The sequence below is a fragment of the Aethalodelphis obliquidens genome, unplaced genomic scaffold, assembly GCF_003676395.1.
Source record: "Aethalodelphis obliquidens isolate GAN/ISIS:26980383/991018 unplaced genomic scaffold, ASM367639v1 scaffold3, whole genome shotgun sequence".
In the NCBI taxonomy this organism is placed as follows: domain Eukaryota; kingdom Metazoa; phylum Chordata; class Mammalia; order Artiodactyla; family Delphinidae; genus Aethalodelphis; species Aethalodelphis obliquidens.
The window spans coordinates 69797007-69821457 of NW_020837947.1; the positions used below are offsets into that span (position 1 = coordinate 69797007).

Below are 24451 nucleotides of genomic sequence, written 5' to 3' on the forward strand. Positions count from 1 at the left end.
TGTAGCAGGTAGTGAGTGCTTCTTAAAGTACATTTTATGTAATTTGAGAAGGAACCTGCACCAAAGAGTAAAGGTTAACAGAAAAAAGCACAAGTCTTTCTAGAAATGCTAGTTATTCAAAATTTACATCACCTATCGTTCTTGGCCTGGATAGCTTTTTTCCTCTCTTTCTTCTTGAGACTGAATTTGGAAATGCAGTGTTATATATGCTGAGAATTCTTTACAAGCAACACTTCCAAAATTTCTAAATGTTTTGGTAAAGATCCTCTTGTTATTACTGTTCTTTTGCTTGAAGATTCTAATTTGGCTCTTCCTGAAAACCCAGGTTGGAAGTGTATTCCAGTAAGATTATTTTGTTTGAGAAAAATTTTAATATTTTTATATCAAAAACGGGGAAAACCTTAAACTCGTTCATTTTTCAGCTATCTTAATTGTTCATCTTACACTCGTTAAAGGATGGAGAAGTTTACACAATTAAAAGTGAAAACAAAGCAAAACCAAATGTAGAAAAGTCAGAACTTGTTCTCAAATTTTTTGCCCATGTGTTCAAATTCAGGGATCATTCTTAATAGAATTTTTCAATAGCTCACTTCTTTTTGTGCAGTTCCAGTGCTAGCCTTAAATTAATCTGTTAAAAGTCTTTTCATTCAGCTGAAACTGAAATGCCTCATCTGTCAGTACAAAAATATGAATAAATTTCAGCCACATTCTTTATTGTTCGTACTTTCAGCAGATTATATAAATGCCCACAGAATTTTCACTGTTTAATAACTGTGGGTATCTACAGATGTGAAATAGGAGAACAGGGCCCAATTTACAGCCAATTAGAGGGTGTAATAATGTGTATAAAAAGCTAAACATCCTACCTAGTTATTGGAGCCTAAACAGGCACTCAGTTCCCTTTTCAATTCATTTAATTAAACCAGCAGACTCAAGAAAATCTTTGTTTATGGGGAAAAATAGCATTAAATATTTAATTCAAAGAATATGAAGCTGCATATCTTAAATATCAATTTAAACATCATTTTATAAAGCATAAACTATTAAAATGCCCATTAACTATTTAGAGAATATTAATTTCTCCATTCATTGTCTCAGTTTGATTTATGTCCAAATTGACCTGTTGCAATTCAGCAATGTCCATCTACCCATCTTTGGGTATCCATTTACATCTAGGTGTTAATTTCATTACCTCCTTGAAGCCAGCTTGTATTTGGATCAGGTATTAGTGATAGAGACAAGTGTTTCCTTCTTGGACATTTCTGTTACTAACCCCTTACTGTAGTAGTGTCGTCAGAGGAGTGTAGGTCAATGAATGAGGAAGTGAAGGGGGCGGTTTTTCATGCACAGGGTGAAAAATAATTCCAGCATCATCTGGAGGTAGAGCAGATACTGCTGGAAATTGGACATGAGTGGCGAAGCTCATTCGTCCAGCCGAGTGAGTTTTCTTCCGGATACATTACAGGTTTATTACGTCCTCACAGCCCCTCGACTTGGTGGGTCAGGGGCCTCACTTCTCCCTTCCTTTACCTTTCCCTGGAGAACTGGAAGTGGAGGGAGGGAGGGAGTAATGACGACAAGCTTACCATTAGAGTACACGCCTTTTGCTCTCTCCAAACAGCGCACCTCCCCTAAACCTCACCGAGAATTGAGCATTGATTGAAAAACCAGCACTAAAAGGAATCTCTCCGGACCCCAAACTGAGTTTGGGCGCTCGGGAGCCCCGAAGAGCACTTCGGTGGGCTGCGCGATTTCTTTGCTATCGAGACTCGGTCTCAGCTGATGAGAATACTTAAGAGACTTGTTGGAGGAGGAGAATGGTAAACAATCGCCAACATGTGGGATAGTGCTGTGTGTGTGTGTGTGTGTGTGCAAATCCACGACAGAAGCAAGCCGCGAGGAATCGCGGTTCGGGATCGCTTTCTCCACGGGGCCTGGGTTTGCAGCTGCAGCCGGAGACCCGGCAGGAAGGAAGCCCTCGAGAGCGCAGCGGTCCAGCCCCTGGCTGACTGAATTTACTCCCGTAAATTACTCTTTGTAAACTTATACAGGTTATAATTTATTGTTTTTATTAACCCAGATCAGAGGGAGAGGCGAGAAGAATAGCAGGGCAGATAACGAAGAGAGTGGAAGATGGTAAGGGAAGGAAGGGAGGAGAGAGGGAGCCCCAGCCAGCGAGTAAGGTGCTGCCTGGTGACTCGGCGGCTCTGACGTCCACGCCCCCAATTAGGATGTACCTTCTTCCCAAACTGTTACAAATTAAGGCAGCCAAATAAGTACCCCCCTTGGTGCTAGGATTGGGCCCTTGCTCACCCCCACTCTCCCGTCTATTTCTGTACTTCTCGCTAGGTTAATCTTCTAGCTAATAATAAAGTTTTTTTTAATTTTTATTTTTTAGCGCATGGGAAGGAAGTCCGGATCATGCCTGTTCGGAAACTTGGGGACCACCTGAAGCAACTCCCACTCAAGGGCCAAGAACAGACTGTCTTGTGTGCCAGGGCTCACCTCCTGTGTCATGTCTTGAGTGTGGGAAATTAATCGTAAGGGTTAGAAACTCTTATAGCCACCGTCAAGTGTAAAAGAAAAAAGAAGTCTATCTAGAGAATGAAATCCTAATGCATAGAATTTTTAAATTCAGAATTTAAAAATAAGTGTTTATAAATACAAGTAGCTACGTCAGGTAAGTGGAAATAGCAAGCTCTCTCCAAACATATATATGTTACACTATATATAGTGTGAACAGGCTCTAGGCTGAGAAAGCACAGCGGAAACCAACAGAATGCGTTTAAAAAAAATCTTTTGGAACTGTCTAATTTAAAAATGCACAGAGAAAAATAAGGAAGAGGAACTGACTACGCTTTTCAACGCCCACCCCCCTCCCGCGATAGTTTTGCTAACTGGCTGAACACAGATTCCACTAGGTACCATTCGCAAGGCTCTTGTGTCCTTCCCTCTCTCCCCGCCCAAGTTCCCGAGAGAAGCCCACTCTGATAACGTTCTTCCCTGGATGACTTTTATTTGAAATAGAGCCGTGCTAGTCATGCCAGAGGCCTGACAGTTTAATTCAGTTTTAATCGTTTCCTTAACATACCGCATACTGGGAACAGACATTTTCTCTCTTAAAGTGACGAGAGGCACACGCTCCCCGGTACACATGCCCACCCATGTTTACACCCTCGCAGGTGCACACACGCGCATCCACGCACATACAGGCACGTGCACGGGCGCACCCTGTCGAGTTTTTCTCCCGCCAGTTTGTGCCCTGTCCCCGCTTCCTTTGCTCTCTTGACTGGCAAAGTGCAAGGCCCTGACTCTACTCTGGCACGCGCGTGCCATGCTTTTGAGAAAACGCCCGATTAGTGTGGTGGCTTCGCCAGCGCTTCGAAGGCCGAGACTCCGCCAGCCTGCCAAACCCGCCTTCCTCCCCTCAGGCTCCTGGAGAAGCTCGGCTTCCCCTCTCGGGAGCGAAGGTCGGGGGTGAGCTGAGGTCTGCGACCTTCTGCTTCGTGGGGTCGGGGGCAGCTGGTCCCGCTGGGTCCCGGAGTCTGAGCTGGATTCCATGCGAGCCCAAGGTGGAGAGCGGCGGTGCGGCTCTGTCGCTGTGGTTCCCAAAGCCCAGCCTGGATTTGGACTAAGGAGACCAGAGTTGGTCCTGTCCCGGGCGCCCAGGGCACATCTGGATTATTTTTAAGGGCCACGTTCTATCTGACATAGTGGATGTGTCTGAGGCCCGGCTTTCCAGCTTGTCTGTATGGTGCAAGTCCCCGGCGTCCCGAGGGCTGAGCCCCTCGCTGCCTGGGGTAAAGGAGAAAGAAGCGGTGTAGGGATATCGGAGGCCTTGGGGCCCTGCAGGCCCGTGTAGTCCCTTCTAAATCAGTTTTGAGCAGCGGGGCCTGTAAATGGACAAGAACCCGTCTACAAAGCAGGCTTCGCGTCTGGAAAACCGCGGTCGTCCCTGGCGGCCTGGGGTTTCTCCAGAGGAGCCGTTCTCCCGGAGTAGGCCTCAGGGCCCCGGCGACTCCACCCTTGGGCCTCAGCGCCTCCACCTCTCCAAGTCCGCAAGGGCAGCTCAGAGGAGCCTCGGGTCGCTCCTCCTTGGGGCCACTGAAAGCCTGGGCGTGGAGCGGGGCGCTCGGTCCCCGCAGGCTGCGGATGGATGCTGGCTTCAGATGCCCCGGACGCGCGGAGCTCGGTGGGCAGCCTCCTGCCAGGTCTGCGGCCCTCCCTCTAGCGCATCCCTCCCCACTCCCTGCCCCAGCCCTCCAGGCGGCCTCTTCGCTCTGCCGGGCTTGCGCCCGTCTTCGGGCAGGCTTCAGAAACCAGGTTTGCGCTTACTTTTAAGGCTGTACTACCCGCCTAGGTCGCCGCAGACTCTGGAGGTCCACCAAGGTCCGGACCACCAAGACCGTTCGCAAAGCCATTTTTTGCAAATGCAAAACACCTCCTCCTAGTTGAGTCTGGTTCTCAATCTTTTAAAAGAGGCCTCCTCTTCAGGTAGTTAGGGAGTCGTGTTTGACCCTGAGGCTGCTGGGCCCGCCGGGCGGCGCGTGCGGAGACTCCTCTGAGCACCGCCCGCTCTGGTTCCCGCTCTTCTGGTTTCCTTGGAGGAACCGCGAGTTCCCCCTGGAGCTACGGTAAAAAGATCGCAGTGGCGAAGCTACTGCCTGAATCACTGTACTGGAAACTAAGAGAGAAGTAAGAGATAATGGGGCAGCCAACAGTGTGGAGGTTAAACAGAGCGAGGGAGAGAAAACAAAAAACAAACAAAAAACAAACAAAAAACCCTCAATCCTTTGTCGTGTATTTTATACCAGAGATTTAAGAGTAATATCCATGATGAGTTTTATTCTACAAAGAGACTTGCTCTATTTACATCACATCCATTATTTTTGTTAATCCAGAGCAAAAGTCGAGTTGAAACTACAAAACAAACTGTACAGATACATGTTAAGTGTTATTCAATTAAAAAGAGGTTTTAAAAAATTGTTTTAAAGAAACATGTTGGCTCTTTAAAAGCCTGAGAAAAGAAGTAGCTACCTGGCAAAAACAGGGCAAACATGAAATTACGTTAAATCACAGAGAAATTTTCTAAAACTGCAATGGAAATTTTATTGCATCTTAAAACTTATTTCACTCTGCGAAGTGTTTAGGGGTCTTAAAGTTAAGTCCTTATCATTAAAGACATAAAAATTAAAATACCAGGTTTAAATTAGCGATCATTGTTCGAAAGAAATGGGAGACTCAGGAAAGAGCGTGCTTTTTTTGACAGGTTCATATAAAGGACTGAGCAATAATGGGGTAAAATTTTGCTCTCCTAAATATAAAGGATTTAAACGTATCTTGAATTCCCCCTCCCTCCCCAAGAAAAATCCACGGAGTAAAACAAATAAGTCTAGTGCCACGCCCGGCGCAGAGTGGGTGTTACTAAATGCAGAATGTGTCCAAGAGAAAAGACGGGCCTGGTGGATGTGAATTCTCCCCACTCCTCAAAATGTTCTGAGTTGTAGCAATATTAAGTGATAAGGGAATGGGACTGGAACTTAAGGTTCCTTGAAAAATTCTTGATATTCTAATGTGGTGATCATTTCGGTTTAAAGCCAGGAGCCTCAGCCTTTCCAGGTCCCGGTGGGGAAAGCTGGAGACTCCCGGACTGGACTGGCTGTGGGAGGCAGGGAGACTGACCCGGTTCAGGGCCCGGGCTGGCACTTCCAAGCCAGACGGCGGCGCTTTCCACTCTAGGTTTTTTGCGACCTTGTAAGGAAGTGGGCGCGGGCGGAGCGGAGTCGGCGCCTCCTGATTGGCTGGCCGTCTCGGTGATTGACAGGGCCCCGGACTCCGCCCCCGCCCCTTTATTGACACTAATGAGCAAGTTCTTCCCACCGCTCTCCTGCCTGGAAGTGCTGACAGATCAAGGCAACAAATTTCAATTACAATCCCTAATTTGTGTCCGCAGAGTGTTTTTTACCCATGTTAGTCCTCTCTGGCGCATCAGTCGAGGCAGATCTTGGAGCTGCAGGAAGAGGTGGAGAGGGTGGGAGCGAAAGAGTCCATCACTGAGAGAGCGCGCGAGAGACCGAGGGAAGGAAACTTGGCGGGCGCGTCGCTGGTTCCTGGGATCCCAACACAAGCACGAGAGAGGAAACGCCAAATTTGTTTTTGCCCGGGCGGGGAAGAGGGCAGATCTGGGCCTGCGGGAGGCCCCGAGAGTCGTTCAGATTTTGGTAGGGGAAGGAGAGCGAGTGTGTGCGTGTGCCTGCGCTTGTGTATATGAGCGAGGGGCGGGCGCCGGGCGGCGGGGATGGCCGAGAAACGGAGGGGCTCGCCGTGCAGCATGCTAAGCCTTAAGGCGCACGCCTTCTCCGTGGAGGCACTGATCGGCGCCGAGAAGCAGCAACAGCTTCAGAAGAAGAGGCGAAAGCTGGGCGCAGAGGAGGCGGCCGGGGCCTTAGATGACGGAGGCTGCAGCCGCGGCAGCGCCGCCGGAGAAAAGGGCTCCTCTGAGGGAGACGAAGGCACTGCGCTCTCGCCGCCGGCTGGGGCGGCATCCGGGCCCATCCGGAGCTGTGCAGACCTGGAGCGGAGCTGCGGTTCCCGCGGAGCCGCGGGTGAGTCAGCCCCTTCCCGCCTAACTTCTTCCTTAGACGTCCTCTCCCGGTCCCACGGGCCAGTACCGCCGCGGAGAACCTGAACTACTGCGAGTTGTGGGCGTGCGCGCGCGCGGTGTCCCTATGAGCCCGGGGCAACTCAGCCATCAGAGCGCTAGCCTGGGTGTCAGGGCGCAGAGCTCGCGCTGCCCTGGACGCTCTCGCCGCGCAACTCGGGTCACCCTCCAGACAGTAAAATGCGGCTTTCAGCCTGGTTTCTCAGGCTGCTGCTGCCGCCACCGCCCACTCACACCGCGCCCTCAGCAGCTGCAGTTTGCGGCGCTCGGCGGTGCACATCTGTGCTTTCCGCATCTGCCTCCCTTGGGCTTCCAGCCCCTGGGTGCTCTTTTTTCTTTCCTAACTTTTAAAAGCATGGGAGTGGGGGGAGCGACGGCATACCCACACCCCCGAAACCGAAACGAATGCCTAAACGGTTTGGGCAAACCAGGAAGAGGGCGGCATATTTGCAAACGTGGTTTCCCGAGGGGTAGCTGAGCGGTTCCCTTGCCTTCCTCTCTTGATTCCCGCTGCCAAGGCCGACGGCGATCGTGGGCTTGTTTTTCGTGCTCTTCTCTTCCCGCTGCTGCTTTGCTAAGAAGCTCCGGGCGGCCGGGGAGTTTGGCGAGAGCGGTGTTTGAAGAGCTTTCTAGAGGATGCCTCCGGCCGGGCCCGAAGCAAGGCGCCTCGGACGCCTATTACGAAGGGAGGCCCAAGGGCTTGGGACCAGGAGCCGGGGCGCCAGGCGCTTTTGCTCCGTGCTCTCCATGGCGTGGGGTGTGTCGGGGCCTGCACTGCGGATCTGGACTCGGGAACCCATCTCAGGCTCCGTTGGGCATGCATCCCAGACTCCGGCTGCGGCACAAAACTTATTTTGGGGCCTTGACCGGGCGGAAGCAGGGAGGGTGGGGTGGACGCTGGCCGCACGCCTCTGCGGGACTTGAGACTTGGGGACCGAGAGGGCTCTACTTGAAAGTCGAGTGTCCGTCCCTTTGGCTGGCGGAGCGCGTATTTACCCACCCATGGGCCTGTTTGTTGTAAGGGCCGGATGGCAAGAAAGCTTCCTCTTTCCTCGCGGTCCTTTTCCTCTCCCCAGCCGCCCTCGGGGTTCATCTCCCCACCAGGTTTCCCATTTCGAGCCCTCACCGGTTACCCCTCTCTGCCCTTTGCTGCCCAGGCGGCTGTGAGGACGGCTTCCTGCAGGGCGCTTCCCCACTGGCATCCCCAGGAGACTCCCCGAAGGGGTCCCCGGTGCCCGCCCTGGCCCGGCCCGTGACCCCGCTGCCCTCGCCGCAGGCCCCACGGGTGGATCTGCAGGGAGCTGAGCTCTGGAAGCGCTTTCACGAGATCGGCACGGAGATGATCATCACCAAGGCCGGCAGGTAAAGGGCACGCTGGCGCGAACGGCCCCGGCTCTGGCCTCACCGCACCTCTTGGTGGGTTGGGAAGAAGGACCTGCCAGAGCGGTGGGGTCTCTCGTTAGCAGTTTCTGCAGACAAGGCCCCGGGTAGTGGTTCATTTTTGAGACTGGCTTTGCCTACCTAACCTGGAGTGCAGTCGGCCGGCGAGGGACACAGCCCGGCTGTCCTCTCGTTGGATGCTAAGGAGAAAATCGCTGTCGCCGCGGAGGCGGTAACGGTTACTGTTGATAATCCGCATGCAGGGTAGTTATAGATTCGTGATCATACTTCATATCTGTTCAGGCATTTATTTAGGCTTTAGTTATGTTTCTGAAATTAAGGAACAGATTATCCACCCCTCCCCCCGTTTTTAAAAAAACGCAGTTTACTCTTTAGCAAACTATCGTTTGCTTTTTTAGATTCGAAACTTCCAGTTGGATCTTTATCAAAAGATTTGCAGGCAGTATGAGAACGTGATGTGTTATGCTATTTTGATATTAGATTAGGATGAAAATTAGTGGAATCACCAGTAATACATGCTTAATCCCTGCAAAAACAATTGCCCCGATTTTTAAAAACCATTCTTTTTATAGATTCACAGTTACGTGATTACTTTTTTTTTCTAAATGAATTCCAACAAATTAGCCTAAATTTGCTGAGGAATACCAAAAAAATTTGTAAGTTATATCTATTTTTTTGAAAGTGTGAAATTTGCACATCCGTCAGTTAGTAAAATAAATTGATTTGTTGCACAAATCATGTTAATGTGAGGGAGGGACAGAAATATTTGCGTTTTAGAGTTTTCAGTTCATTTAGTGCAGTGAAATCAGTGAATACTATCTTCCTTAAAAGAAACTTTAAAAAGCACACACAACTCTTTCAGGGAGTACCCATGGCAAAAACCTGGATAGCATAAAAGTATCCAAACTTATTAGAAATTACAAAAACATATTTTATTGAATCCATATGCTACCTTCTACATTTTCACAGAGCTTTTTATTAATGATCCAAATTCAGTCTTCAACAACACAAAGCAACAGTTGTCTTATAAAGGATGTAGTTAAAGACCTTTACTCTTTATCTTACAGGTGCACTGAAATAACACTAAAACAGCCAGCGTATTAAACTGTTCTCATGCCTAGTTAGGAATAATGGACTTTCTTTTCTCTGGAAGTGGTCTTTAATGGCTTTATTGTTATAGGAAACATTTCTGGTAAATAACAGTACTAAAATTTGTGTTAGAAGGTTAAATTAGCAAAAATTAGATTAACCGGAAGGGTCCTAGACATAAATCATTTGATGAAAGTTTTTTTTTTTTTAAGAGAACTGCTTTGTTTTTTTATATACAATAATTTGCTGCTGTATTCCTTGCAGCTGTGCCCTTTTTAAAAGATAGGTGCGTTTATTTTAGCATCTCCTTTTATATGCATCTCTGGGAAGCCAAGAGAAATGTGGATTTTCATTTATTTTAATTAGCAAATTTTGAGTAAGTGTGGTTAAATAAGAAAGTGTTTTCAGGGTATGGTGGGGGAAGGAATGATTTGGCAAATATACATTGTGTTTAGTTTCTGCTTTCAATAAAGAAGTTTTACTATACCTTTCAAATTTAGAGCAACTTTTGCACTTCACCTTTACCATGCTGCAGACAGGAAGTCCTGTCTCAATAAAGAACATATTGTTTGGTTATGGCGTGGCACATTGGCTCCTTGTGCTTTTTTTTTTTTATAACCCTTTTAAAATTTCACATTATAATATATTTTATCACTTTTAGAAATTCAAAATTTCTATTTCTACCATTTGGAACACTTTATTATTTGTATTATTAAAGTTAATCTGCTTACCAAATTTTGTTTAAAAAATAAAGTGCTTTCTGTGCCATTATTTCTTCAGTGTACAATTTTTTTTTTTTTTTTTTTTGGCTTTTAGCTATACTGACATTTCAGTAAACATGGAATGCAAGTACAGGGACAAATGACATTTAAATGATTCAGTTTTGATACGTCCTGTGTTCAGATTCTTTGAATTACATTACCAAAGTGAATGTTATAAGTTTTTCCCTGTGAAAAATACAGATTCGAGAGTTTTCTTTGCTTATTCATTCTCCAAGTGTAATCGTAAACAAAAACAGAACCCAAACCATCTTTCCTCCCCTCCCTTATACATAGGCGCATGTTTCCAGCAATGAGAGTGAAGATATCAGGATTAGATCCTCACCAGCAATATTACATTGCCATGGATATTGTGCCAGTGGACAACAAAAGATACAGGTACAGTGATCAGATGGATACAGAGGATAAGAAAACGCTGGGATTTTACAGGATACGCCTATTTAATCTGTGCTGATTATGATATTTGTTTCCAGAAGCCTGTAGACTTATCAGATCCATAATCCAAACCCTGTCACTTCCAGTAGTCTAGATGGTGCCTTCTCTTACAATAAATGTGAAAAAAAATTTTGTTTTGCTTTTAGTAGATACAGAAATGTCTTTAAGTGTTGAGGAATTTTAATAAGGAGTCAGTTTAGTGTTGCTAAACTAAATGTGACTTTAATGTTGATTTACATTTTGATTAGGATTTTGAGACAAAATGTTGAGTCAAGTTTGTAGATATACATAATAGTTAACAAATTGTTTCATTTTCTTTGTGATTTTTTGGACATTTAAATAACTTCCCTTTATTGTGTTACATACAAAATCATAGGCTTCTTCACAGGCTTTTTTCCCTTTAATTTGAGAAAATTACTGAAAATATTTCACAATTTAGAAAAAAAATTCTCAATTCATTACTATATTAAGACATCTTTAAGCTGGCAATGAATTTGTTACCTCACTGTTGTTTTTTTGGCTGGTAGTTAACACAGTAATTTTTAAAAAGTTTTGTAGTGTTTGGATTTTGAGAGAATATATTTATCTAGATATCAAGTAAAGTTGGAAAAGATACTTTCTTCAGTATCAAACCAACCTTTGCTTTTCCTTCTGCAAGTAAGCAAATCAACAGTCATCAATGGCAATTCTTTTTATTTTACTGAGGAGCTGAACTGATTCACTTTGTTATAAAGCAGAAACTAACACACCATTGTAAAGCAATTATACTCCAATAAAGATGTTTAAAAAAAAATGCTAACATTTAGAAAAGGAAATTCTGAGTGGAAAATCGGAAGATGCTGCTTTAAATTTCTTTGTTTCTGTCTTTTAAATAAACAGCTAGAGCATTTAGTAAGTTTTTAAATGAAATCAGATTTGGTTTTTATTACTCTTTAAAGTTGTATCCCTTATTTTAATTAAATAATTCATTAGGGAGCTTTGCTAAAATTATCTACTACATGATAGAAGCTAGAAGGCATTGAAGTTTATTCTTTAAGTTTACTTGGTTTAAAATCCATATTCTAATTTGGGTTTTGCCCTTAGGAAGACAATGTAATTCTAATGAGCTTAGAAATTATTCTTTTTTCTTCTAAGTTTGTCTTCTATTTCTTTCTCCAGATCTCTTCCATATATTTTGGATGCTTTATTTTACTTAACTGATCCTTATTATTCACACATAAAGCAAGAAAAATTTCAAGTATTAAGATGCCATATTATAAAAGGTCAAATTATAAAACATAAATTTGCTTTCACTTATATTGCTTCTCAAGAAAAAAATTGTTTTTAGCATTTGTGTTGAGAATGTTTCACAAAGAATATGTAACATGTAGCATTTATTCTCTTAGTGGGTGTGGATTTTTGAACTATTCAATATGCATACTTTTTCAAGGTTTTGACAGAGCATATCACTCTATTTATTTTGGCAGTAGCTCTATATTCATTGTGCTGCTTTTCTTGCATTTCTAAGATTTGCATTTTATTTTCCAACTTTTTCAACAACGGTAGAAACAAATATTTTTGGCTTATTCTCTGCTATCAAAGAATGGTATTTGGTGAAATGAAAAGTGATTGTGATTTATTAGAATGTAAAATTAATATTCACAAAAGGCCATGCACTTAGGAGCTTATTTATTGAAATTGCACTATATCAATTAAGGGGAATTGTTTTTATTATTATTCTTTATTTTGTGATAATGTATTTTTTCCCAAGAAAAGGAATTAAAGAATAGAAGGCATATTGAACTCAAAAGAGAATGAAATGTGTGACCATATTGAAACAGTGAGCCTCACCAGAGATATTATGAAACTGTTTCATGTTATTTTAAAAAGAAATTTGCATATATACTGGTAGAATTCTCTGAGACTATTTGTAAATTGTTGCTTTAAATTGTATGCCATATTTTAAAACAAATGGAAGTAAAACATCAAGGTATATAATTTCATTTTCTACCCTTTTCTAAGTCAATCATCCATATACTAGTTTCTAGTTTTTGAATTAGTGTATTTTAAATTAACATTAATAAATTATGGTCTGAATATAAGATTAAACATTATTGTCTTATATACTACTTGAAACATTGTTATTTAAATGATTATTTTTATAGAGTCAATATAGTTGACATACACAAATAGAATAAGATGTTTTGTCTCTTAGTTAGAAAGATAATGTTAATTAGATATATCATAATTTTTAAAGTTTGATGTGTATTTTAATTAGTGGTATAAAAAATTTAAAGAATTTTCTTACAGTAGTCAAAACAAAGAGAAATATAGGAGATAAAGGCCTATGTTTTATGATTTTACAAACTTTTAAAATTAAACAGAATATCCTCAGTTTATAGTGTAATAGAGTTAGAAAAAATAATTATAAATGATAATAGATAGAACTTTTTTCCCTATGAAAATAAATTTACTGAAAGTTCTGACAATTTCCCCTTGCCTTTCTACCATCTATCTCATCAGTTTGAACATAAGCGTAAAATGGGAAGTGATAAAGAAAGTGGGACACTTTAAGGTATAACTCTCAAGTATTTTTGAGATTTCGTTAAAGGAGAGATTGAGAACTTAGTTTCTTCATGTCAATTGAACATCCAGATGAAAAATGGAAAACATCAGAATACAGACAGAATGTCTAATGTGTTTAAGTGTGATTCATCCAAATTAAAACACTTGCATTTATGGTGGGAATAGTGTGCATATTTTTCACTAAATCCTTAACATACCACTTTGAGTGGTCAGTAGGTTATCACTGCTTCAGAGAGTTTTTAAAAAGTGCTTGAATTCTTATTTTATATGCATTGGAATGTAAAGAGCAAATCGTCAAATTTTAGACTTTTTAAAGGGTGCAGATTTTGTCTGAGTCTACTGAGTTGGAAATTCCAAGAAAGCAACAGTTCACAAACTGAGCCTTGTCCTTGCCTTCTAGGTATGTTTACCACAGCTCTAAATGGATGGTGGCGGGCAACGCTGATTCCCCTGTGCCACCCCGGGTGTACATTCATCCAGACTCGCCTGCCTCAGGGGAGACTTGGATGAGACAAGTGATCAGTTTCGACAAGCTGAAGCTCACCAACAACGAACTGGATGACCAAGGCCATGTAAGTACATGGCCTCCCTAATTTGCCTCCATTGGATGGCATGGGCTGTATCTGTACTGTTCCTGCCTGAAGGAAATGAACTTTTCTAAGATCATGAAATTCCTCTCCTGGTTGACTAGCCTGTGCACAGTCTGCGCAAAATCTAGGTTATAGTTGCATCAGAGATTATGCCTGTGGCCGGAGTATTCTATGAAGCATTTAATAGGGAAAACTAGATATTGCATTTGTATTGGAATGAAAGAACCTCAGGCAGCCATTTTTAGCCAAAACATTTGTTTGAAATCCCGTGAGGTGCCAATTATTATACTCTGAATATGAATTCTTGGCACTTGGGTGAACAGTGATAATGATTTATTGTGTCCTGCCTGCATCCAGTTCTTTCTCCAGTGAAGCTCATGCTTCTCAGTAACAGCCCAGGCTTATGCTGTTTGCGTGTTCCACCTGCAAGCTCCCAATTGTTTTGTAATGACATCTAAGGTGTCAAATACGTTGTAATAATTCCTTTTCATCTTAAAACTGCTGAAAAATGATATATATGCTAAAGCCAGCCATTTCAATAATATAGTCATTTTTAACACTTTATTAATTTTTACACAGTATTGTTCCTAGGCAAGACTACCCTTATTATTTTAATAAATAAGTAACTCTGGATACATGCTGATTTCCACTCAATGCTAGCGTTTCTATTAGGTTTCTGTTATTTGAGAGGGTTTTGACTGAAGCAGGACTGAAATGCCTTTTTAAGAGCATATATGGTACGTAAAAGGAATACCAACTAGTTCATTTCTCAAAGGGGTGACATGAAGATAGCATATTTATGGGCCAGTCTTTTCAAACAAAAATGCAAACTGTCATAAGCTAGTAATACAGCGATGACAGGATGTGATTTGTAAGTTGCTAGATAATATCTTAAGCAAATTGACCTTAATAAAGACATTCAAGTACAAATTTCATTGTGGTACAGATGCAGCATCTGGATTTTTAAGACTCATCTCTCTCAAACTGCCAGTACTTTTGTTTATTTGTTGCCTTTCATATTCTAAACCAGAATCAGAAAAGTAACAGTGTACAGTTTATTTCTGAATCCCACTTCATGCCCTGTACTTTAGTGCATTACTTTGCTTCTCTTCTATTTTTTCTGTATATACACAGTCAGGTTGTAACAGTTATTTTTCATTTGATTTCAATGAAAGAACACTAGTTTCTTCTGTCTCATTGAGGGAGCCAACTGTGAAATTTTGCCAGTGCATCCATTGAGGAGTCTTTAATATTTTTTACAGTAAAAATTTTTAAAATAAATGGCACTAAGTGTTACCTGTTTTCAAAGCTTAAACGTACCCTGCTTTTCTGAGTTCTATAGTTTGAGAATATATCTTTTAAAGAGATAGGTGGGTCTAAAAGCTATACGCTGTCATATATAAGGGACAAACTCCTTTAAATAATTTAAATAAATATAGTCATTCTATAATTCAAATTGTTTCAGATCAAATTACTGGCTTTATATCTAATATCTACCATGTCTACAAAATTAGATATAGATCTAGTAATTTATCCATTTGATTTTAACTTCATAATTTCACTAGACTTTATTTAAAACAGCATTCTCTAGAGAAACAGAACCCACAGACTGTATAGATATAGTTATAGGTATATAGATAGATATAGATAGAGATAGAGATAGAGATAGAGGAGGAATTTGTTTTAGGGAACTGGCTCACACAATTGTGGTGGCTGGTAGGTGTGAAATTTGCAGGGTGGGTGGGCAGGCTGAAGACCCAGGGAAGAGCTGATGTTGCAGCTTGAGCCTCGAGGCAGTTTGGAAGCAGAATCTCCTCTTCCTCAGGGGACCTCCACCTTTTTTCTCTTAAGTCTTTCAACTGATTGGGTAAGGCCCACCCACATTATGGAGGGTATCTGATTTACTCTACTGATTTAAATGTTAATCTCAACTGAAAAGTACCTTCACAACGACATCAAGACTGGTGTTTGGCCAAACATCTAGGTACCATGGTCTAGCCAAGTTGACACATAACGTTAATTATCACACAGCATTTGTTTTAAATACAAAAGAATAGATTGCAACTTGAGCCACAATTGTTTATACCTAAATAATTATAACATTTCACTCTTAAAAAAAATAAAAACATAGCAGAAAACAGACACAATCTATAGAAGTGTGTCATTTTCCAGTAAAATTCTTTTAAGGTTGTGACAGGATGTAATACTTTAATAAAGGAAAGTAATTAGTGTGCGCAGGGAATAGGGAGAGAATAATATGTACCTGTGCATTTTGGAAGCGAGGAAATTGCCTTTGCAAATAGTAAAAATGTACATATTGCTTGATACTAGAGGAGAAGGTAGGAGGGAAAATGCTCTTTTCTGTTCTTTATTTAAAAACAAAGTTTTGAAGACTTTGTAAAATGTAGTAAGAGATAAGAAGCCATAGGCTCTGCCTTCAGTGATCTTCTGGCCTAGATGGGGAGAGAGGACAGGCACACAGGTGATCGTGATGTCAGCGCACAGCAGTGCAGCTACCATATTGTTCCAGCCAGGAGACATTGGGAAGGCCCTGTGAAGAAGGTGTCTGCTGTGTTTCATTGCTCAGTTTGGTGACCTTAAATAAGGTTAGATTAGAGATTAGGAAGTCATTTCTTATTCTATTGCTGATGTGATTCAGTGTCTGAGAAGACAGCAGTACCATTGTGATGGGACTAACTCAGCAGTCCCTTTCCTGATGCAGAGACCTCTCAGGGACTCTCACCTCTCTGCCCTCATACAGTTGAGCCTCCCCACCCCCCAATTCTGAAGGAAGTGACACTAATCTCTAACCAGTCAAGCTGTAGATTCAAATGCGAGGTAATTTGTTTTCTAAATTGGTTTCCTACTTTTTGTCCTCTCAGTTCCCAGTTTTATTCGGCTAAAGATGTACAAGTGTTCAACATGGTGACTTGAGAACTCCATGTAGACCTGGGACTTTTATGAAACACAGAGAGATTGGAGGAAACAAATTGTCACAGGGCTGTGAGTGGACCTAGGGCTGCACATGAGATTATGTGCCATTGTGATTTTCCCCAAAGTGATTTTTCATCTTTCCAAACACCAAGAATTGTTTAGAGAGGAATACTGTTGAGAATCTAGAGATGTAGAAACGTCCCACCACTCCACAGCTAATCTGTTTTTTTTTTTTTTTCTGTTTAGCGTGTCAACTTTTTATTAAAGAAAAATTAATCTTATAATTTTTAGGACTACACATGTATGTCTTTTTTTAACATCTTTATTGGAGTATAATTGCTTTACAATGTGTTAGTTTGTGCTTTATGACAAAGTGAATCAGCTATACATATACATATATCCCCATATCCCCTCCCTCTTGCGTCTCCCTCCCACCCTCCCTATCCCACCCCTCTAGGTGGTCACAAAGCACCGAGCTGATCTCCCTGTGCTATGTGGCTGCTTCCCACTAGCTATCTATTTTACATTTGGTAGTGTATATATACCCATGCCACTCTCTCACTTAGTCCCAGTTTACGCTTCCCCCTCCCCGTGTCCTCAAGTCCATTCTCTACATCTGTGTCTTTATTCCTGTCCTGCCCCTAGGTTCTTCAGACCTTTTTTTTTTTTTTTAGATTCCATATATATATGTGTTAACATACGGTATTTGTTTTTCTCTTTCTGACCTACTTCAATCTCCACAGCTAATCTTGAATGTTGTGAAGACTTTATAATCCCTACTTGTCCTTTGGGGAGACTGTAGTCAGCTTTGTCTTGGATTTTATACAAACCAAGACTGATTCTTGGATTACCTGGGAGCAGATGGTCAGCATGCTTGGGTGGGGTATTTCCTTCTCATTATGTGCATGTTCCACTTGGAATTTGCTGTCTGGAGGGAAACATTCAGGTGAACATTTCCCTGCAGAATTAGATAATTCTATATCTAAGGTAATTCTATATCTAAGGTAATGGTGCACCTTTAACCAGGGCAGGACTTGTACCCACAGTGCTGGTGTACTTTGGAAGGAAGCACAGTCAGGCATCTACAGCCAGGAAACTTGTCGGAGGGTCTGTTCTTCCAGCTGCTGAGGATTCACTGATACAGTCACCCTAGCTCTGAGTTTGTCCTCACCCTCTTCCCATTTCTGCTCGAGAATCAGAAGGGGAAGCAAGAGGTCACAGGGGAGATTGCTAGATCTCCCTGATGGAAGGAACTTGCCATGGCTTAGAGGGCTAAGGTTCATAAGCAAAAAAACTTTGACTCTCTGGGCCTTGGTTCTCTCATGGGTTATATCGGAACCAGAGAATTTTGAGTGACTCAAATGAGCTGATGAATTTGAAAGTCCATATTTGTAAGGGCACAGCATCACACCTGAAACAAAACCCAGGCCACTTTGATACGGAGCTTGCAACCCTGTGTACCTACCCTGACCCCTACCATTGAAAGCAAGTCTGCATCTGGTATCACCAAAAATGCAGGGAGCCAGGTTTTTGTTATCTGCTCCTTCTTGGTCCTTTGCTTGACTTGTTCCAACACTGGCATTTAGGTCATGTAGAAAAGTTCCAGAGTCAGCAGGTAGTGTTTCCCTGTTGAGCTGTTTTGTGAGGGACAGGTGGTGTATCTGTCAAACTACAGGCACTTAAGGCCCATCAGATCAGAAACACGTAACATCGTGCTTCTTTTGACTCAAACCTAGTATCTTTAATGTGGGAAAAAACTGTATTAACCTTCACATGGGAAAGCACCCCGTGTTTATGGACAGAGGTCCATGTGACTATCTATGCTCCTAGGTAATGCCCCAAAGAAAAAACATCCTCCATCTGAACAGAACAGAGAGCACGGAACATGCAGATCAGTTATAATTACTGAGTTTCAGAAATGGGCATTATCATTGTGGTCTCCTTGTTTATAAGGCCAGTGGTTCTCCTTGTTCTATTAAATAAGCAAAATATTCTTGATGAATGGATAAAGAAGATGTGGCACATATATACAATGGAATATTACTCAGCCATTAAAAGAAACAAAACTGAGTTATTTGTAGTGAGGTAGATGGACCTGGAGTCTGTCATACAGAGTGAAGTAAGTCAGAAAGAAGAACAAATACCGTATGCTAACACATATATATGGAATCTAAGAAAAAAAAATGTCATGAAGAACCTAGGGGTAAGATGGGAATAAAGACACAGACCTACTAGAACATGGACTTGAGGATATGGGGAGGGGGAAGGGTAAGCTGTGACAAAGTGAGAGAGTGGCATGGACATTTATACACTACCAAACGTAAGGTAGATAGCTAGTGGGAAGCAGCCACATAGCACAGGGAGATCAGCTAGGTGGTTTGTGACCACCTAGAGGGGTGGGATGGGGGAGTGGGAGGGAGGGAGATGCAAGAGGGAAGAGATATGGGAACATATGTATATGTATAACTGATTCATTTTGTTATAAAGCAGAAACTAACACACCACTGTAAATCAATTATACTCCAATAAAGATGTTAAAAAAATATTCTTGAACACTTGTCATTATAACTTTGATAGTTCATTAAAAAGCAAATAATGGGGAAAAAAAGCAAATCATGCTATTTTATGAGAATAACTAAGGCTCGTTTAGCATTCTCTTAAAATTTCCAGGGATATACTATATTCCTATAGATCATATTGAAACTATATTATTTTCCTTGAATAATTTTCAGGTTGCTATTGGCAGTTACCCTTTAATGTGCAAACATAGGCATGCCTCATCTATTTCTGTACCCTACCCCAGTATACCCCACCTTAAGTCATTTTGGAGATTCCGTAAGGATATAAACAAATAAATGAAATTGAAGTGTATATAGCTATACAGAGAAATCTGCTTGAGAGAACAAAGACTTTATAAAACAAGAACCCACTTTCCATTGACTAGTAAACAGAAAACCAAATGAATTTTTGTTTCCTTCACTACAAGCCAGTTCACCCTCATCTTCTTGGCTATGCACTGTATTTTTGTTTGTTTAATGTAAAGTGGCTTTTTCCAATTTTTAGTCTGCTCTGGAATTTGCTAATCATTGGAATTAAATCTTGCTTTTTCATACTTTTTACCTGACTCACAGCCAGACATACATTTCATGTTAGACTTAGTGTATACACACACACACACACACACACACACACACACAGAAAGCAGACAGTGTTTTGGAAAACAGTATCTATTCTTACTACAAGCAGCACACTCTATTTTTCTGCTTTATTTTCTAATTTTACTTATTTTCAAAATTTCCAGTTGCAACACTTTAAACTGATTTTGTGAGCCATGAATGAGTTAGTTGAAATTCTGTCCTTTTTTAAACCTGGAAACAGACTTTTCCAGAGGTTGCTGATTTGCGTTGTGTGTCCCTGGGTGATGATGAAGGCTATTGTCCCCTCTTGTCCTTTCCTCAGACTCATGCTATTGTTCCATCAGGAAGGTCTGGTGGGTCCCATCATTAGATCTGCTATCCAGGCATTTCCTCCACTGATAGAAAGAAAATTTTAGGGTTAAAAAAACCCCAAAACTGTTGGTTAATAACAGAGTGTAAAGACATCCTTTGGGGGCAGCAAACACACTCTACAGGTAGAGGGCTATTTGTGTTTGGGCTGACCAGTGATTCTGAATGTGGCTTATTTAAACTGAGCACATCCTGAAAAACATGAGGCAGGTCAACCAACCACTGTGTTTTTCCCAGACCTTTGTTTAAGCATTTCTCCAAACTCCTAACTCCTCAAAACCGGAATTCAAATTGTATAGCTCAGGAAACATATAGATTCATTAACTAAACTCATTAGTGAATATATTAATTTGGATTCCTGGCAGCAAATAGAAAATCCCATTGGATAGGGCTATTTCTTTTTTTTTTTAATCATTGACATATACAATTTTTTTTTTTTTTTGCGGTACGCGGGCCTCTCACTGTTGTGGCCTCTCCCGTTGCGGAGCACAGGCTCCGGACGCGCAGGCTCAGCGGCCATGGCTCACGGGCAGGCCGAGCCGCTCCGCAGCATGTGGGATCCTCCCGGACTGGGGCACAAACCCGTGTCCCCTGCATCGGCAGGCAGACCCTCAACCACTGTGCCACCAGGGAAGCCCGACATATACTATTTTTAATACACAGTCCATATTCAAAATTTTCCAGCTGTCACAATAATATCTTTTGAGTACTGTTTTTTCCTGTCTGGGTTCCAATCCAGAATCACACATTGCATTTATTTATTTATTTATTAAAGTCTCTATTGGAGTATAATGGCATTACAATGTTGTGTTACTTTCTGCTGTATAACAAAGTGAATCAGCTAAATGGATACATATATACCCATATCCCCTCCCTCTTGCATCTCCCTCCCACCTGGTCCCTATCACACCCCTCTAGGTGGTCACAAAGCACCATGCTGATCTCCAGAAAGTAGGCATAGAAGGTTAGGGCTATTTCTTTACCCCACCTCCTCAACCTTGACAGTATAAAACGTCTAAAGAAGAAGAAAACATTCACGCACAATTCCATCATCCAGAGCTGTGACCACTCTTCATATCTTTGTATGGGTCCTTTTTACTGTCTACTTTTATGTAGTTATGATAAGTTGAAAAACAACTTGGATCCTTTATTCTAATTTAAGATTTAAAAAGAAGCGTTTCATTATGTGGTTAAAGATGTCCTAAAAGCGTTAGTAATGGCTGAATAATGTTATATCCCACTGTGTGGACTTTCTTTTACCTAACCAGTCTACTCATGTCAGTGGTTTATAGTTTTTCCACTGTTGTAAATGGTGCGCTGCACATCTTTGTATATGAAACGCTTTTCTGGATTTGGAATATTTCCTTAGGATAAATTCTCAGAAGTGGAGTCTTTGGGCAGAAGGCAGTTGAACCATATCATCAGATTCCCCTAGCTGAGTCTGAGAGCTTTTGCATCGCCAGGCATCTGGGTTTTGGAAACCTTGTTATGATGGGAGCACGGACGCTGGGCTCTCCAGGCAAACCAGAGACTTTGTGAGCCACGCATAAGTCACACCCTGGGGTATCCTTAAAATCCCTTTGCCCTTGAATAGACATGTTGTGGTCACCAACAAGGGAAAAAATGTTTCTGAAGAAAACCTTGGTGTGCAAATACTTATTTTTAGGGGATGGGTGTGGTAGAATTCAAATAATCATTTCAGTCTCACTCTTAGTTTTATTGTCTTGGACTCTGTGTTCCATTAGGCTCATTATAAATAAAAGGCTTATGAATTTATTCTTGTGTTTTCAGAAACAGAAAATTTGATGTTACATTCGTATGGTTATACACAGGGTTCTGCCAAAATAGTGATTACTTTTTTTCGTTTGTATTTTTATGCACACTTTGCAAACAGCTTCCTAGCAGTCTCAGTCCAATTTTGATATACTTTATTAAATTGGCACTTTCAGAGCCTTGGATATTTTTATTTCCAACTGGGATTCATTTTGCACGTTAAAGATTTAGTCAAGGCAGAAGTTGCTGACAAATTTGGCTTCTCTTTCCTTGACATAGATTATTCTTCATTCTATGCACAAATACCAACCGCGAGTCCATGTCATCCGTAAAGACTGTGGGGATGATCTTTCTCCCATCAAGCCTGTTCCATGTGGGGAGGGAGTGAAGGCATTCTCCTTTCCAGAAACTGTTTTCACCACTGTCACCGCCTATCAGAACCAGCAGGTACTGTTCTCAGAATTGGGATCTTTCTAGCCGTTTAATTTCATGTGCAGATTGAAAGCTAGCTCTTCTTTTCACTGTATCTAAATGTTATGAATTGTCATAAAGCATTTGCCATCCAGAATATATATGTATTGTAATAACAATTATTTATCCATTATTCCTCATGTAAAGCTACTCTAGTGAGGATTTCTTTAGACCAGAGTGTGTCTCATGACTGGCAGTGTAGGTTTACTTTCCATTTTGAGACATTGAATCCTGATGTCGTAATTAAAATTAGAAAGCATGTGTATTGACTAGGAAATAGACATGTAGGATATGAAAGTGAGTTGCATCACAGGGCATGGGATTTGACAGCTCACTTTATTTTAAAGCTACCATCCATATATTATGGGAAATATTTCAGAAGCATTTATCCTATGCAGTCATTTTAGTATATATATACAAAAGGGCTATTTCTTTCAAGATATGCTTTAATTGTGATAGAGGGTGATGCATATGCTTATATAGTCTGAGAGATGAGCGATTGTGGAGTAATCCTTTCATAAAATTGGAAATAATTTGAAAAGTGAAAAACTTCTTTTCTATATGAGTAAGTATATGTACTTCTTTAAGGCTGTGTCAAGCAGGTGGAAAACTGAATTGAGGCAATTATTTGATCCATGCAATTCTGGACAGTTTTCATAAGAAATAGCGATGGAGTTGAGGCTGATGTGGTCTGTGGTAGATTTTTTTAAAATTTCAACGGTCAGCAGAATTATTTTAGGTTTCCACTTCTCTTTACATTTATATACATCTCAGTTAACAATTTTAGGCTTTATAAACTGTTGTGTTTTCTGTTGTTTTAAAGCTTCTTAGGAGATTTGGACCCTGTCCTGTGCGTCCTCCTTTAGGGCTGAGAGACTCATCTGTTCTCGTCCATGTGGCGACACCTGTCCCACAGCCCAGGCTGTCCTGTCCTCTCATACTCACGTTGTCACACTTCTATACAGGTTTTTGGGAGGGAACATGAAATTAACCTTTAAAAGGGCTGGAGAGGGCTTCGCTGGTGGCACAGTGGTTGAGAGTCCGCCTGCCGATGCAGGGGACACAGGTTCGTGCCCCAGTCCGGGAAGATCCCACATGCCGTGGAGCGGCTGGGCCCGTGAGCCATGGCCGCTGAGCCTGCACGTCTGGAGCCTGGGCTCCGCAGCGGGAGAGGCCGCAACAGTGACAGGCCCGCAAGGGCTGGAGATAATTAGGAAGATATTCTTAAAATATGTCAGGTGTAGAAAATGTTTTTTATTAGAGGAAAAATATAATGCATGGGGAGAAAAGAGCAGAGGCATTTGTTACCCAGTTCATCTTTTTTCTCTGTCTGTCTGTCTGTCTGTCAGTCTCTCTCCAGCACACCCAATTAACTGTGTTAAAAGTGTATTTTCTACTAGCCTCTGTGATACAATAAACGAGCTGCAGTGGGCTTTTGGTACATGTTGGTGACTCACACCAATTCACAAATGTTGACAAATCAATTAAGAGGATGGAAAAATTAGAAGAAAAGAAAATTGATGATGAAAAACCATGTTCATTTTTTTAAACTTCCTGGCTGCTATTTTGAAGAACTTTTGGAAAATCGGTAAGCAGCCCATGCTTGGTGGCTACCAGCGTGGGCTCTAAAGCCTGGGGTGCTAGCCCAGTTCTATGGCCAGTTAACCTTATGATCATAGGAAACTTAACCCAGTGTAAAAGAAACATAAAATTGGGATAATAACTACATCTAAGTTGCTATGAGAATTCAATAAAATAATATGCACAAAACTCATATTACAGCATACATGGTATGCACTCAACAGATGTGATGTCAGCAATAAAAAATCATTATAATAGTAATTGTGAAAAACCTATATTTAGACAAGGCACCATTATATAAATATGTACTCTTTTTTAAAATACTATTTTAAATGAACACTTAAGTTATTAAATGTTCTTTAAACATGATTTAAATGAACAGATAATTGAGCTATAATGAATTATAAAGAATTCTTTCAATGGCAGAGTGGCAGACATGGTGAATTACTTAGCAGACTCTTACATTATCTCATTTATAATGTAGTTTTATCCACAACCTAAGACAGTAGCACATGGAGTACACCTACCTCAGGCGTTGCATGGCTGATTGGCAGATGGTTGAGAGCATACACAGCATAATATAGGGGGATTGCGGATGACTTTCCAAGGGTGCCTTTCTTTGCCTTAGTGTCGTCCAGCAGTGTTCGTTTGTCCTTGGCCAAAATG

At 41.6% G+C, this 24451-nt stretch overlaps 1 protein-coding gene across 1 annotated transcript in view; it reads left to right on the forward strand.

Moving 5' to 3' along the window:
- Nucleotides 1-5208: 5208 nt before the first annotated feature.
- TBX18 (T-box transcription factor 18) overlaps nt 5209-24451 on the forward strand; it is a 30965-nt gene continuing 11722 nt past the window's right edge. Inside the window, exons 1-5 of the mRNA XM_027091282.1 lie at nt 5209-6605; nt 7819-8023; nt 10207-10308; nt 13331-13502; nt 22013-22180. Coding sequence (XP_026947083.1) covers nt 6299-6605; nt 7819-8023; nt 10207-10308; nt 13331-13502; nt 22013-22180 — 954 coding nt within the window. The 5' untranslated portion in view covers nt 5209-6298. The remainder of the gene's footprint in view (nt 6606-7818; nt 8024-10206; nt 10309-13330; nt 13503-22012; nt 22181-24451) is intronic.